Source organism: Neoarius graeffei, chromosome 2 (genome assembly GCF_027579695.1).
Source record: "Neoarius graeffei isolate fNeoGra1 chromosome 2, fNeoGra1.pri, whole genome shotgun sequence".
Classification (NCBI taxonomy): Eukaryota; Metazoa; Chordata; class Actinopteri; order Siluriformes; family Ariidae; genus Neoarius; species Neoarius graeffei.
Genome location: NC_083570.1, coordinates 59,098,141 through 59,113,204, shown reverse-complemented (window position 1 = coordinate 59,113,204; position 15,064 = coordinate 59,098,141). Strand labels below are relative to the sequence as shown.

At 41.4% G+C, this 15,064-nt stretch overlaps 2 protein-coding genes across 3 annotated transcripts in view; one reads left to right on the top strand and one right to left on the bottom strand.

Moving 5' to 3' along the window:
* Positions 1 to 6,441, top strand: part of mrps35 (mitochondrial ribosomal protein S35) — a 36,919-nt gene extending 30,478 nt beyond the window's left edge. Inside the window, exon 8 of the mRNA XM_060914560.1 lies at positions 5,927 to 6,441. Within this exon, the coding sequence (XP_060770543.1) occupies positions 5,927 to 6,202 (276 nt within the window). The 3' untranslated portion in view covers positions 6,203 to 6,441. The remainder of the gene's footprint in view (positions 1 to 5,926) is intronic.
* Positions 5,135 to 14,709, bottom strand: LOC132881739 (mucin-5AC-like). Of its 2 annotated transcripts, XM_060914558.1 has the most exons (3): positions 14,429 to 14,709; positions 11,739 to 11,873; positions 5,135 to 9,351 (listed from the first exon to the last, which is right to left on the bottom strand). In XM_060914558.1, the coding sequence occupies exons 1-3, from the start codon at positions 14,646 to 14,648 to the stop codon at positions 7,526 to 7,528; spliced, it is 2,181 nt and encodes a 726-aa protein (XP_060770541.1). In that variant the 5' UTR covers positions 14,649 to 14,709; the 3' UTR covers positions 5,135 to 7,525. The 2 variants fall into 2 exon arrangements, with proteins under 2 accessions (XP_060770541.1, XP_060770542.1); XM_060914559.1 differs by lacking the exon at positions 11,739 to 11,873.
* Positions 14,710 to 15,064: the final 355 nt, after the last annotated feature.

Sequence of the window (15,064 nt, the reverse complement as noted above, 5' to 3'; positions counted from 1 at the left end):
CACCTTTAAAGTGGTAGCCATGTTGTGTACAGTAAATCAAATGGTGCTAACCCCCCCAAAATCCATTTTAATTCCAGCTTGTAATGCGACAAAACAGGACAAACACCAAGGGGGTGAATATTTTTGCAAGACACTGTACATTGAAGGTTTTATACATTCTGAATGCACAAAAGCTTGCAGTCTGTCTTTTTCTTCTCAGACGTACATTTTTTAGGGGTCCATTGTATCTTCGCTCATTTCATTGAAGGTCTGCTCACAATTATGTTTCCATGATCTCTACACACTGCGCCATGGGGCACACAACCAGGGATGTGATTTTTCCACGAATTCGCGGAATTCCACTTTTTTCACCTCAAAATTTGAAAAAAAAATTTTTTTTCCAATTTTTCGCTCAAAAATCCGCATTCGTATCCTATTCGTTCCGACTTTCAGTAATTCCGTCATTGAGATGAAACGAGGTACGTGATTGGCCCATCGCTCTGTAACAACCAATGAACGCGCTTGTTAGATAGCTGTACGTAAGCTCGCTTCAAACAGAGAGTTGAAAGATGGCAGCCTCCGTGATCGAGCGTAAAGAAATCGACAGAATAGTGAAAAAACAAGTTCCGCTGGGAATGGTTGGAGAAAGAGGTTGCTACAGACGTTGGACATAAGACTGTGAGACATTTGTTCAGCGATTTCGTTCTTTGGGGGGGAGGGCAGAGGTCTCTGGCTGTCAAGTTTGGGGATTCTGGGACCTCCCCTGCCTGAGCTACAAACGTGCAAAGTCGGGCTGGAGCCCGGGATAGAAACGAAACCTAAGCGGAGCGCCGCGGCTCGCCTCGAGGCGAATTACGTCCCAAGGCGCGGGGCTAGCGCGCCTTGCCCACGCTGGTTCTTTGGGGGGAGGGCAGAGGACTCTGGCTGTCAAGTTTGGGGATTCTGGGACCTCCCCTTCCCGAGCTACGGGTGTGCAAAGTCGGGCTGGAGCCTGGGATAGAAAAGAAACCTAAGTGAGTGAACACAGTAGTTTTGAATATCCTTAAGTGAATGAACACTGGAGTTATGATTATCCTTTGGTGAGTGAACACTGTGGAGTTATGATTATCCTTTGGGGAGTGAACACTGTGGAGTTATGATTATCCTTTGGTGAGTGAACACTGTGGAGTTATGATTATCCTTTGGTGAGTGAACACTGTGGAGTTATGATTATCCTTTGGGGAGTGAACACTGTGGAGTTATGATTATCCTTTGGGGAGTGAACACTATAGAGTTATGTATATGAAGTTGACATTGCTAGAGTAGAAACTGCAGAAAAAAAGTGACTGATATATGCTGGAACTGGACATGGATGCTAGCATCTTTTTCCTTTGAGAGTTCCTGAAGACTTGTGGATGAATTCTTATGTTGCATCATGTTTGTTTAAAAAGGCACATTTAGGTATGTTCAACTTCTACAGTAATTGAAAGTATAAATTTTGTTTTTCCTTATACAATTTTCTATTTATTCTAATGCAGATGATTTAATTTTGAATAACGTTTTTAGGTTTCATGTTTTGGCTTTTTGTCAGTTAAGAATCATTGAATTTACTATAGGGGCTCAGAGTTGCATGTTGACCATTAAATTGGCTTGAATTTGTTAATCATGACAAGTTTTTTCTTGTGTGTTTGCTTGCCATTTTAGTACAATTTTTAAGTCAGAAAACCCCAGAACCCAGGAGCTTCGGGGGGCTTCGCCCCCCCTTGTCCCCCCACCAGGGTGCTGCCCTGGACCAGCTGGGGGCCTGTGGCCCCCAGACCCCCGGCTAAAATTTTCAGATAATTTCACCAGCCCCAAATCACATCCCTGCACAACAGATGAGCCCTCCAGCGTTAGGAGAGACAGAGCTTGTTTGTATGGGTGCATAAGCGACGGATTACTATTCAGTCTTTAGTGGATAATAGGGTGCATCAGTTGCCCTCACTTTCATAAAATCTGATGCATTTTTGTTTGGGTGTTCCTTTTTACCAATAAAGACATCCTGTAAAATTTTTTGATCATATTCAAAAGTGTAATGGTGGCACCATGAGGTTCATTTTTTTACCAAAAAACACTTATTTTATGTTTTCGCGTAAGGTTTGAATCACAATGTTGGACTCCATTTATTGATTTCTTGTGAGCCAGAGATCATGTTAAGAACCTTTGCAAGGGATTGAGAAGCATTAATGTGATTCATAATACATTTGTATTGTTTAAAAGTAGTTGAACAATGATTCAGTGAACAGCTAAAACTCAAACTGTGCTTGATAATATATTTAGAATATGTACTAAAAATGTGTATCTAAGATATTTGGTATACTCTATAAGGTGCCATAATGTTTCATGAAAAGTGATCGAAATTTTGGCATAAAAGTCATAAAATAGCAGCTTTTTCCATAACTTTGAGCTCCTGGTGCCATCATTAAACTTTTGAATTTTGTCAAAATATTTCACCCAGTGTGTTTTCTTACCAAAAGGAACATAAAAACAAAAATGCATCATGATCGGAGGAACTTTTCATTTTTAGGGGGCAACTGATGCACCCTAGTGGATAATGAACACCTCCAGTTTTCTATCCATCTTGAGTGACTTGTACAACTCCTACAGTACCAGTTTATCACTGTAGGTATCGGTACAATACTGATTTTTTTTTTTCTCCCCCTGTGTAGAAGTACATAATTGCATCAACAAACAGGAAGTTGTAGATTTGTTTGTATCTAAATATGTATACATAGTACTTATTCAGATCAGTAGAGGAATTGAAAAAAACAATTAGTCCCCTGAAACATGACTTGTTATTCCCTGTTTACACAGTACAGTTGGAGGGTTTAAATGAGGATAGTGTAAGGTTCGAGTAGATGGGACACTGAATTCCAGGACGGACTGAATGAATACGATACGGATGAACTTCTCACAGACTGACATCTGTTGCTTTTCACATTTGTGAATTCATTCCTGCAGCCAAAAGACCACACCCTTTACCAGCACACAGCTTATCCACTTTTTCCTGTGTACAAATGTCCTAATATTCACTTGGACAAGTTTAAAACAAAACCCTTTTTTATTCCCTGCGACTCGCCCTTACATTCCTCGGGTCCGCCATGAAGGGCCCATTTCAAATCGATTAAGTCGGTCAGGTGCATTTCCCAGCATGCAGTGCTCCCACAGGAACACATGGCCTATGTGTTTTGTAACATGCACCTTAGCTTTGCTCCAAGGATACAGCTTTACTGGAGAAAGGACATGGTCGCGTATTGTTAGCCTTCCTGGCTGGGAAGTGTAATCGTGTCTACTGGCCTTTGCAGCTACAATGGCAGCCGCAGTGGTGCCAGCGAATGGCGCAACACAGCTAGTGACGTGGAGTTGCCTGGGGGGGCTTACAATGGAAGTGATTGTTAGTGACCATTGGGGAGATTATATCTCTAAGGCCTAATTTACTCACTAATGCTGCTACATTGCTATTGGTTTAAATGGCACTCAAACTAATAGAAAGGGAAAAAATTTTTAAATACTAAAGTTTTCAAGACTCCACAGCTTCTGTTCAAAAGCAAAGACAGAAGCTGTTGCTACTACTACTGGATTTTGGTAGAAAATGTAGATTTACTTATTGGACCTTTTATAGGTAGATTTATTGAATGTCATTTAATTCCAAAGATTATATATGTACAGTGGTGCTTGAAAGTTTGTGAACCCTTTAGAAATTTTCTGTATTTCTGCATAAATATGACCTAAAACATCAGATTTTCACACAAGTCCTAAAAGTAGATAAAGAGAACCCAGTTAAACAAATGAGACAAAAATATTATACTTGCTCATTTATTTATTGAGGAAAATGATCCAATATTACATATCTGTGAGTGGCAAAAGTATGTGAACCTTTGCTTTCAGTATCTGGTGTGACCCCCTTGTACATCAATAAGTGCAACTAAACGTTTCCGGTAACTGTTGATCAGTCCTGCACACCGGCTTGGAGGAATTTTAGCCCATTCCTCCATACAGAACAGCTTCAACTCTGGGATGTTGGTGGGTTTCCTCACATGAACTGCTCGCTTCAGGTCCTTCCATAATATTTTGATTGGATTAAGGTCAGGACTTTGACTTGGCCATTCCAGAACATGAACTTTTATTCTTCTTTAACCATTCTTTGGTCGAATGGCTTGTGTGATTAGGGTCGTTGTCTTGCTGCATGACCCACCTTCTCTTGAGATTCAGTTCATGGACAGATGTCCTGACATTTGCTGGTATAATTCAGAATTCATTGTTCCATCAAGCCGTCCTGGCCCAGATGCAGCAAAACAGGCCCAAACCATGATACTACCTCAACCATGTTTCACAGATGGGATAAGGTTCTTATGCTGGAATGCAGTGTTTTCCTTTCTCCAAACATGACGCTTCTCATTTAAACCAAAAAGTTCTATTTTGGTCTCATCGGTCCACAAAACATTTTTCCAATAGCCTTCTGGCTTGTCCACGTGATCTTTAGCAAACTGCAGATGAGCAGCAATGTTCTTTTTGGAGAGCAGTGGCTTTCTCCTTGCAACCCTGCCATGCACACCATTGTTGTTCAGTGTTCTCCTGATGGTGGACTCGTGAACATTAACATTAGCCAATGTGAGAGAGGCCTTCAGTTGCTTAGAAGTCACCCTGGGGTCCTTTGTGACCTCGCCGACTATTACACGCCTTGCTCTTGGAGTGATCTTTGTTGGTCGACCACTCCTGGGGAGGGTAACAATGGTCTTGAATTTCCTCCATTTGTCCACAAGCTGTCTGACTGTGGATTGGTGGAGTCCAAACTCTTTAGAGATGGTTTTGTAACCTTTTCCAACCTGATGAGCATCAACAACGCTTTTTCTGAGGTCCTCAGAAATCTCCTTTGTTCGTGCCATGATGCACTTCCACAAACGTGTTGTGAAGATCAGACTTTGATAGATCCCTGTTCTTTAAATAAAACAGGGTGCCCACTCACACCTGATTGTCATCCCATTGATTGAAAACACCTGACTCTAATTTCACCTTCAAATTAACTGCTAATCCTAGAGGTTCACATACTTTTGCCACTCACAGATATGTAATATTGGATCATTTTCCTCAATAAGTAAATGACCAAGTATAATATTTTTGTCTCATTTGTTTAACTGGGTTCTCTTTATCTACTTTTAGGACTTGTGTGAAAATCTGATGATGTTTTAGGTCATATTTATGCAGAAATATTGAAAATTCTGAAGGGTTCACAAACTTTCAAGCACCACTGTAGCTCCTATGTATTTTCTGATTTTTTTATATATATATATAATATACTTCTAGCAGACACTGCTATAATCTATGTGGCTGTTCCAGCTTTTTAACAGCAAGAGAATGCACGTAACATCTTTAACTAAACCCTTATTTTCTGTCATTAAAGTTAAAGGGTAATCACATCATCCAGTTTTCGGCTAATTGCTCTGGCTCATTAATTGAGGACATAATCCAATCAGAGGCTCAACACAAACATTTTAATAAAATCTAATTATTGTAAGTGTTGCCTAAAGCACAGTGGATAAGTCACAATGAAGGACTATTTCTCTTTTTTCTTTCTATTAGCAGGGATGTTAAAGACTGTTGTAGCAAAAATAATAATAATAATAATAATAATAATAGAAGCTTTCATATGACAACACAAGCATTTACATACAACACAAAGCAGCTTTTGTATACGCAGAGTATGACAATGTGACATTATGGTTCACGTGAGATGGCTATAGAGATGAACGAGATCTTCATATATCTAACTTTTACAATTATGATTTCTCTGAAATGCAGTGCAAAGCTAGAAACAGGCGAATTGCAGCCAGGATTATCACTCCTCCTTCCACTGTTCGATGATGTGCTTTTTGCGTTATCCTGGTTTTACCATTCCAACCCACTATTCCTGTGCACTTCTCGATTTCAGAAAACGGAGGCGTGGGAGAAAGATAAGACACGTGCTGACATGGAGGAGTACGTTTGGGAGGACAGCCCTTCTCAGAAGAACATTCTGGAAACCTTGCTGCGCATGTATCCACTTAAGGAGAAGCCTGAGGATGAGGGAGGAGCGCAGGAGGAGCTGCTGGGACGGCCAGAGGTGCAGGAGTACAAAAACTCTGTGACGAAGCTCAAGAACGAGGGAGAAACCGAGAGCAATATGCAGCAGTACAAAGAGGCAGTGAAGAAACTACTAAATATCTAAATAAAATAAATCAAAGAGCCACTTTTCTAGTTTTCTGACATTGGCATAATGCAGTTCTGTTGGTGTGGTTTTATCTGCTCATAAATCATCAATTTGAGATGCTTGATGCATATGGGCTTAAGTTTGAGTACCATCTGTCAAGAACCTTCACTCTTTTATTGTGTTTTATTCCTGTCTGTTATTGGGGATGTAAATATCTTCTCTTTTAACAGCAAATAAAACCAAGTCCTTGAAAAATATATACATCTGACCATTCTTTTTCTGTAAATTCAGATTTTTTTTTTGTATGTACTTGTATTTAATTATGAATAACTTTAATTGAATTTGTCTTCCATTCACAAAACACATCAGCTGCCTCCTTGTGTTTTTACTTATTCCACCTACAGTATATTGTGAAATATGAAGAATGTGTGTGATTCATGTTTAAAAATGTTTTTCACCCAGCTTGGCAGAACATTCATAACTTCTGATGCATGAATATGACTCGGCCTACTCCAACAACACAACATGATCTACAAAGACCTTTGTTCAAGAAATTCTTTCAAGCAAAGTTTTTGGTAAATATTCCCAGTTGCACCATTAGTTTCTGCTCTGATCTGTGGGTGATGGGAAAAGAGTAACCCGACTCCTTCAAAAAAAAAAAAAGTTCCGGCTCTTTCCATTTGAGCAAAAACTAGAGCAAGCCCAGGTGACTGTACCACCCGTAACAGGTTCTAGCACTTAAAAGCCCAACTGCCTTTATAGAACAAAACTGAGCTTGTTGGCTGTCTTGCTTGGAAGCACCCATCAAACTACTTAACGTGCACATCAAGTTTTCTTTGCTGGTTTTGGTTTCTCAACAGGGTTTGGTATTTAATCTAAACACTGCCTTGGGATGATTATATAGTCTAGGACACTATGGACCTGAAAATACACAGTATACATCCTTTACATGTGATGGATGGTTTTCTAAAATGAGTGGTTTATATTCATGATGGGTCAGAGTCTGATATTCTAAGATGTAATATTCCTAACGTTGTCCTGGTTAAGGACAAGCATGACCGGTAACTGATAAACATTGTTACAGTACCTGGAAGTGTTAAAGCTTTCACTGCATTTGGTCATTTTGGTCTATATTGGCCATATTGATTTAATTTGGGACAGAAAAGAAATGTATATACATTTATGAATGTACTTCATGGATAGTTCCTTTATGCAAGTTAATGTAGTGAGGGTTGTGGATTTTTGAAAAATGTCTTTTGAAAGTAGCTGTGATCATGTAACAGGGTTGAACAAAAGTGGCATTTATTGAAAACTCTGACAAAGGTATCTGAAGGACCTGATTCACGAGCTCTCCCTAACAAAGACATATTTGATGAGGCGCATGGAGCCCTTCTTGCCTTTTAGCGTAGTCTGGTATCTCCCTTTCCTCCTCCTCCTTCCTCTCCAACTCGCCGCCATCAACACTGAACAACAACAACCACAAGCTAAGGCTGCACAGGTTGCCAAGGCTACCAGGACAGTGTTGGCTGCCAGATGCCACACGTGCGTCAATCCTCCTTCACTTACAGGCTGTGGACTGTTACCTGTCGTGACATTACGGCTAACGTAACCCTTTGTGTCATTGGGATATGGTTGGCTGTCCTCTACAATGGGAGGGGGTGTTGGTGAGGTGTTTAGGCCAGAGTTGGTTTCTGAAGCTGCTGCAGACAAGTGAATTCTATTTAAGGTTGTTGGTCTGATGGTGGTCACAGAAACATCAGTGGTAGCCAAGTTGATGTCGGTATACCCTTGAGAAAGGCCACCTGCCGAGGCTGGAGTGGTAATTTTTTCCATGAGAGGAGATGCTGTTGATTGGGTATTTATGGGCTGATTATAGGGGCAAGAGGTGGTTGTGAAGCTATTAGTCATTACTTGTGGTCCTGTAGTTGTAGTTACATGCCCAGTCATGGTTTTGACTGGAGTAAGTGGAGTTGAAGCTAAGTATGTATTTGCAGAGCTGAGCTGGGCCATAGCAAGTGTAGTATGGGCTGTAGTTTCTCCTTTGCTACTTTGCAGAATACTTGACAGAGGGTCAGGCATGGTGGTAGTCTCTCCTGTACTACTTTTCAGAGTACTTGACAAATGGACAGGCATGGTCGTAGTCTTTCTTGTCCTACTTTGCAGAGTACCTGAGAGAGGGCCAGGAGTGGTTGTAGTCTTTCCTATACTACTTTGTGAAATGCTTGAGAGAGGGATAGGTGTGGCTGTAGTCTCTTCTGTAATGCTTTGTGGAGCACTTGAGAGAGGGGCAAGCAAGGTTTTAGTCTTTCCTGTACTACTTTGCAGAGTACCTGAGAGAGGCACAGACAAGATTGTAATCTCTCCAGCACTACTTTGTGGAGTAGTTGTGAGGGGCACAGGCATGGTTGTAGTCTCTACTGTACTACTTTCTGGAGTACTTCTGATGGGGACAGGCGTGGTTGTAGTCACTCCCGTGCTACATTGCGGAGTACCCGAGAAAGGGACAGGTGTAGTTGTTGTGGTACGACCACTACTGAAGTTTGTACTAATGACTAAATACGGCAAGGTTTTGAACTCTGTGGATGTGGTTTGGCTGATAGTATATGCTGTTGTGGTTTCAAGGAGAGCAACTTGGGAAGAGGATGTTGAGCTTGATGTGAGCTGACTGGATAGTTGTGAAGGTGTTATGGTGGTACTGGAAGTATGTGCAGGTTCAGGCATTGAGCTTGTTTGCCTGTTACTAAAGCTGAATGAGGGTTGCAAGGTACTTCTTGGAGCTGGGGATGCCTTTGTAGTTGAAATGATGGTAGGGTCTGTTGAAGGATTGGTAATAATATGAGTAGAAATGAGTAGAGATGACCGCTTCAGGGTTGTGGATCTTTGTATTGCTGAAGCAGGAAGTGTGTCTTGGTTATCTCGGGTGGAATAAACAGAGACAGGGGGAGTAGTAGAGATGGGAAAGCTGGATGTTGGTGCACTGGTAGATGCTTTGGGGCTAGTGGGAAGAATAGTAGGATGGTCTGAGCTGCTGGGCTCCATGTAAGGCCGGTTGAACTGACGCTTGTCTGTTCCAGACAAGTCAGAGGTGTTAAGAGAGACCAGCTCAGGTAGCACCTGGACATTAGAGGAGAAGAATTTCCCAAATATCAACAGGTCAGGGTCCATGCCTGCAAAACACATACACAGGAAAGTTTCAAGCAGTCACACTCAATCTGTATTATCGGTTTAACAGTTAACAGGGCAACATTATTTATTCATTATTTTATCTTCATTATTCGCTTGCATTATTTATTCATTGTTTTATCTTCAGTAAACGCTTCAAGCAGTTCATCACAGGACACCATACAAATACACTCAGGGCCACTTTATTAAAACCACCTGCACTGTTCATTCATGCAATTTTTCAGTCAGCCAATGAGGTGACGGCAGCAGCACAATGCAGAAAATCATACAAATACAGGTAAACAAGTGACCTGTTAATCTTCAGACCAAATAGAATGGGGAAAATGTGATGCCAGTTACTTTTCTGCTCCTGTGAGCCAAGAACAGGAATCTGAAGCTACAATGGGCCCAAGCTCTTTCTCAAAAACATTGCCTGGTCTTGTTCCAATCTTCAATTGTCCAGTTTCGGTGAGCCCGTGCCCACTGTGCCTCAGATTCCTGTTCTTGGCTGATGGGGTTAGAACTGAATGTGGTTTTCTGCTGTTGTACTCCATCCACTCAAGGTTTAACAGTTTTTCCATTCTGATAAGTTTTTCTGCTCACTGTGGTTGTAAAGAGTGGCTATTTGAGTTTCTGTAGCCTCTCTATAAGTTTGAAAATGTCTAGCAATTTTCTCTCACCCATCTCATCAACATGGCATTTCTGCCCACAGACCTGCTGCTCATTGACGTCTTTTTGTCTTTCACACCATTCTGTGCAAACTCTCGTGACCATTCCACATGAAAATTACAGGAGATCAGTAGTTTCTGAAATACTCAAACCAGCTCATCTAGCACCAACAACCATGCCAGGATTAACTTCACTGGGATCACATCCTCCCAATTCTAATATTTGATGTGAACATTAACTGAAGCGCAAGGCCTATATCTGCATGATTTTATGCATTGTGTTGCTGCCACATGTTTGGCTGATTGGATAACTGCATGAATAAGCAGGTATAGAAGTGTTCCCAATAAAGTGGTCAGTGAGTGTACATTCGTACACTCATTCACCCCTAGGGGCAATTTAGATTAACCTTTTCATTAACTGATTTATCCTGATCAGGGTGCCTGTGGATCTGGAACCTATCCCAAGAACACTAGGCACGAGGCAGGAATGTGCACCAAATGGAACACTAGTTCATGGCAGGGTTAACACGCGCACTCACATTTGCACGCACAGTCACAACTATAGGCAATTTAGCATAGCCAATCCACCTAACCAGTGTGGTTTTGGGATGTGTAGGAAACCAGAGAACATACAGTAACTCGAGCTCAGGATAAAACTAAGGACCCTAGAGCTGTAAAGCAGCAACACTACATGTTGTGCCACCATGCCATCCTAACATTACGAAACTTGGCATCCAAACCCTAGAGTTAGAAATATACCTGACTTAAATGATAAAGTATTGTAGATACGCTCCCCGGCCACTTTAATAGGAACTTGTTCTTGATTCTAAGATTCCTATTCTTGGCTGGCAAGGATAGAGCGCAGTGTGTTCTTCTGCTGTTGCAGAAGATGTTTTTCTGCTCACCACAGTTGTAAAGAGTGATTATATGAGTTACTATATCCTTCCTGGCAGCTTGGACCAATCTGGCCATTTTCCTCTGACCTCTCTTATCAACAAGGTGTTTGTTTCCACCCACAGAACTGTCGCTCACTCGATGTTTTTTTGTTTTTTGTACCATCCTGTGTAAACTCTAGAGACTGTTGCGTGTGAAAACACCAGGAGATCAGCAGTTTCTGAAATACTCAAACCAGTCCATTTGGCACCAACACCCACGCCACAACGAAAATCACAGTCACATTGTGCTGCTGTCAACGGATTGGCTGATTAGATAACTGCATAAAACAGCAGGTGGACGGGTATACCTAATAAAGTGGCCGGTGAGTGTACACTATAATGCCCAAAAGTTTATGGACACCTAACCGTCATACACATATGTGGTTCATCTCCAAGCTGTTGCCACAAAGTTGGAAGTTTTGTAGGATTATAATTTTCTTTCACTGGAACTAAGAGGCCCAGATCTGTTCCAACATGACAATGGTCCTGTGCAAAAACTGACGTCCATAAAGACATTTTGCCAAGTTTGGAGTGGAAGAACTCATGTGTCCTGCACAGATCCTTGACCTCAACCCCACTGAACATCTTGGGGATGAATGAGAACACCAGTGTGCCTCAGGACTCCTCACTCAACATCAGTACCTAACAGAGAAAAGGGACTAAATCTGGAACAGGATGTTCAACAAGTCCATCCAGGATTGATGGTCAAATGTCCACAAACTTTTGGCCATATAGTGTAGTTAAAAAGCTTTTTTTTGGCAGATATTAATAGAATACTTGAGCACCCACCTTTGGTAACATTATAGAGGATGACATTAGCCCTTTGATGGAGTATACAGCTTTGTAGTGTTGGGCAGTGGAGGTGAAAGCAATTGACACTGTCCTGAGTGGTGTTGTAATGAAACACAGCCACGTTACAGGAGACTGCGAGTTGGGACAGAGCAGGTCAACTCACATCATAAAACACAAGCAGGTTTTAATTCCAATTCATATAAGTCTCAGCACACACATCACACACACCAAATCTGGAAATTCATATACAATATCATGTCTTACTGCATATCAGATGCACTTGAACATTGCAATTTGCATTCTAAACATTATCTGCACCGTATTGTCCTGCTCTGTTGTACTTTTTATATCTTATGTGTCTAATATTTCCACGGTCCAGAATACTGCAGCTAAAATATTACTGCATGAATTATACACCATATATCTCTTTTTATTCTATCCACATTCACTGGATATGAGCAATCACGGGCTCTGATTGGCTACTCTACTACAAGGCTATCAGCTCATATACCATGAGTTGAGAAAAACAAAATGGTGGCGTGTTCCTGAACCAACTGAGGACGAAATAAAAACTCTACTCGAAAACAAAACCCCAAAGAATACAAAAAAAAAGGAACAAAATATGGAATAAAAGTATTTAATGGGCAGAATGTCCACCCATCCATTATCCGTAACCGCTTATCCTGTGCAGGGTCGCAGGCAAGCTGGAGCCTATCCCAGCTGACTATGGGCGAGAGGCGGGGTACACCCTGGACAAGTCGCCAGATCATCGCAGGGCTGACACATAGAGACAAACAACCATTCATGGTCAGTTTAAAGCCACCAATTAACCTAACCTGCATGTCTTTGGACTGTGGGCGAAACCGGAGCAACCACACGCAGAAAACATACAAACTCCACACAGAAACTCACGAACCCAGAACCTTCTTGCTTTGAGGCGACAGTGCTAACCACTACAACACCATGCCACCTGGTCAGAACGTCTCATCTCATCTCATTATCTGTAGCCGCTTTATCCTGTTCTACAGGGTCGCAGGCAAGCTGGAGCCTATCCCAGTTGACTACGGGCGAAAGGCGGGGTACACCCTGGACAAGTCGCCAGGTCATCACAGGGCTGGACAGAACGTATCTTTTTTTTATTTTTCAAGAATTATTATTATTATTATTATTATTATAACATTTTTCACAAATTGCTACTATTATTTCTTCAGTTTGTTTACATTCAAAGCGGAAATGAGTTTGTGGGACGTTTTGTGTCAAGTTTTTATTGATCAAATTTGCAAAAAATAAAAATGCTCTGTTTCTCAAAATCCAGTGCATGTGGATAGAATAAAACAGTTATTCCATTCAATCTCGTCGTACATGCCAGCTCATATAGGACTTGATTTTGTAGAATAACTGTTAATTATATGACTAATAAAGAAGTTGAACATGAAGTGTAGTTGTCTTAAGTTAAATAACTGTTTAGTAAAAGAATTTTTATATACAGTGTGGACATATCTATATCTATCTATCTATCTACAGTATATATACACATATACTGTATACACATATATATTAGGGTGCATCAGTTGCCCTCACTTTCATAAAATCTGATGCATTTTTGTTTGGGTGTTCCTTTTCACCAATAAAGACATCCTGTAAAATTTTTTGACCATATTTAAAAGTGTAATGGTGGCACCATGAGGTTCATTTTTTGCCAAAAAACGCTTATTTTATGTTTTCGCGTAAGGTTTGAATCACAATGTTGGACTTCATTTATTGATTCCTTGTGAGCCAGAGATCATGTTAAGAACCTTTGCAAGGGATTGAGAAGCATTAATGTGATTCATACATTTGTATTGTTTAAAAGTAGTTGAACAATGATTCAATGAACAGCTAAAACTCAAACTGTGCTTGATAATATATTTAGAATATGTACTAAAAATGTGTATCTAAGATATTTGGTATACTCTATAAGGTGCCATAATGTTTCATGAAAAGTGATCGAAATTTTGGCATAAAAGTCATAAAATAGCAGCTTTTTCCATAACTTTGAGCTCCTGGTGCCACCATTAAACTTTTGAATTTTGTCAAAATATTTCACCCAGTGTGCTTTCTTACCAAAAGGAACATAAAAACAAAAATGCATCATGATCGGAGGAACTTTTCATTTTTAGGGGGCAACTGATGCACCCTAGTATATATACTGTATAAAGTACTTTTTTTACATTTCAGTGTCTAACAATAAGTCTTTTTCAACTTCAGGTTTTAGTATTATTAAATCTAAATAGTACAGAACTGATAATCCTAGAATTTATGGAATTTGATATTTGTCATCTGTTTTAGTGCCATGCTACTTTCCAGACCCAGCTCTCTTGACAGCTCGAACCATGGGTGCAGATCCCGAGGGGGGACGGGGGGGACATGACCCCCCAATTTTTGAAAAACATGAATTGTCCCCCCCAATAAAAATCCCCTAAATTATTCAAAATTGTACAAACAAATGTATTTTCAGACAAATGATTCCCTGTGCAGTACTTTTTGAATGATGCCTCTACGAAGTTGTGATTTATGGTTGCATGGTATGAGTTGCATACGGGCAAAAAAAAAAAATCGCTTTTGTGTCCCCCCCAATCCTGACATCGGATCTGCACCCCTGGCTCGAACAGACTGGGGGATGGATGGATGGATGAGGCTGGACTCACAGTTGGAGGTGAGGCAGCAGGCTCGGCTGCAGTTCTGCGCGCTCTCCCCGCGGTACAGCTGCAGCAGCTGCGCGCCTCTGCGCTGAGACTCCTCCGCGTCCACGTGCAGCCCCGGGAAGCGCCGGATCCAGCAGTTCCTGTAGTAGGAAGTCGATGAGCACTCGGATGCTGTGTAACTGAACAGACTCAAGATGGACAGGAACCTCCACGTGACGATCATCGCGCGATCATCTGAATTTCAGTCACGTCAACGTGAACATGTCTCGCGCGCCTGGACTCGGCTTCAGAGACGCGCTGACTGAAAACGTGCACGCGCGCGCGCGTCTGTGTGGGGCCGTGTGCGCGCGCGCAGGTACTAGTGAGCGCGCGAGGAAGGACAAGAGCCATTGCCACGCCCCTTCCACACTGCCAATCCCAACTTTCATCCATCCATCCATCCATCTATCCATCCATCCCAGCGGCGTCAGAAGCATTTTTAATGTGGGGGGGACACACTGGCGGGGGGTGTGGGGGGTCCTCCCCCAGAACATTTATTAATTAATTAGAGGCCATTTCCTGCATTCTGGTGTATTTTTAACAGGTTGTTAAACACCTCATTTTACCTACAAAAGTCACTTAATGGGACTTTTGTGTCCT

What these genes read in the sequence shown, in the direction of transcription:
- LOC132881739 (XM_060914558.1), bottom strand. Translation starts at nt 14,648, where the DNA reads ATGATCGTCACGTGGAGGTTCCTGTCCATCTTGAGTCTGTTCAGTTAC. An exon ending in CTGCTGCCTCACCTCCAACT is followed by an intron (nt 11,874 to 14,428) that starts GTGAGTCCAGCC and finishes CCCAACTCGCAG; the next exon opens with TCTCCTGTAACGTGGCTGTG. An exon ending in CCTCTATAATGTTACCAAAG is followed by an intron (nt 9,352 to 11,738) that starts GTGGGTGCTCAA and finishes TGTGTTTTGCAG; the next exon opens with GCATGGACCCTGACCTGTTG.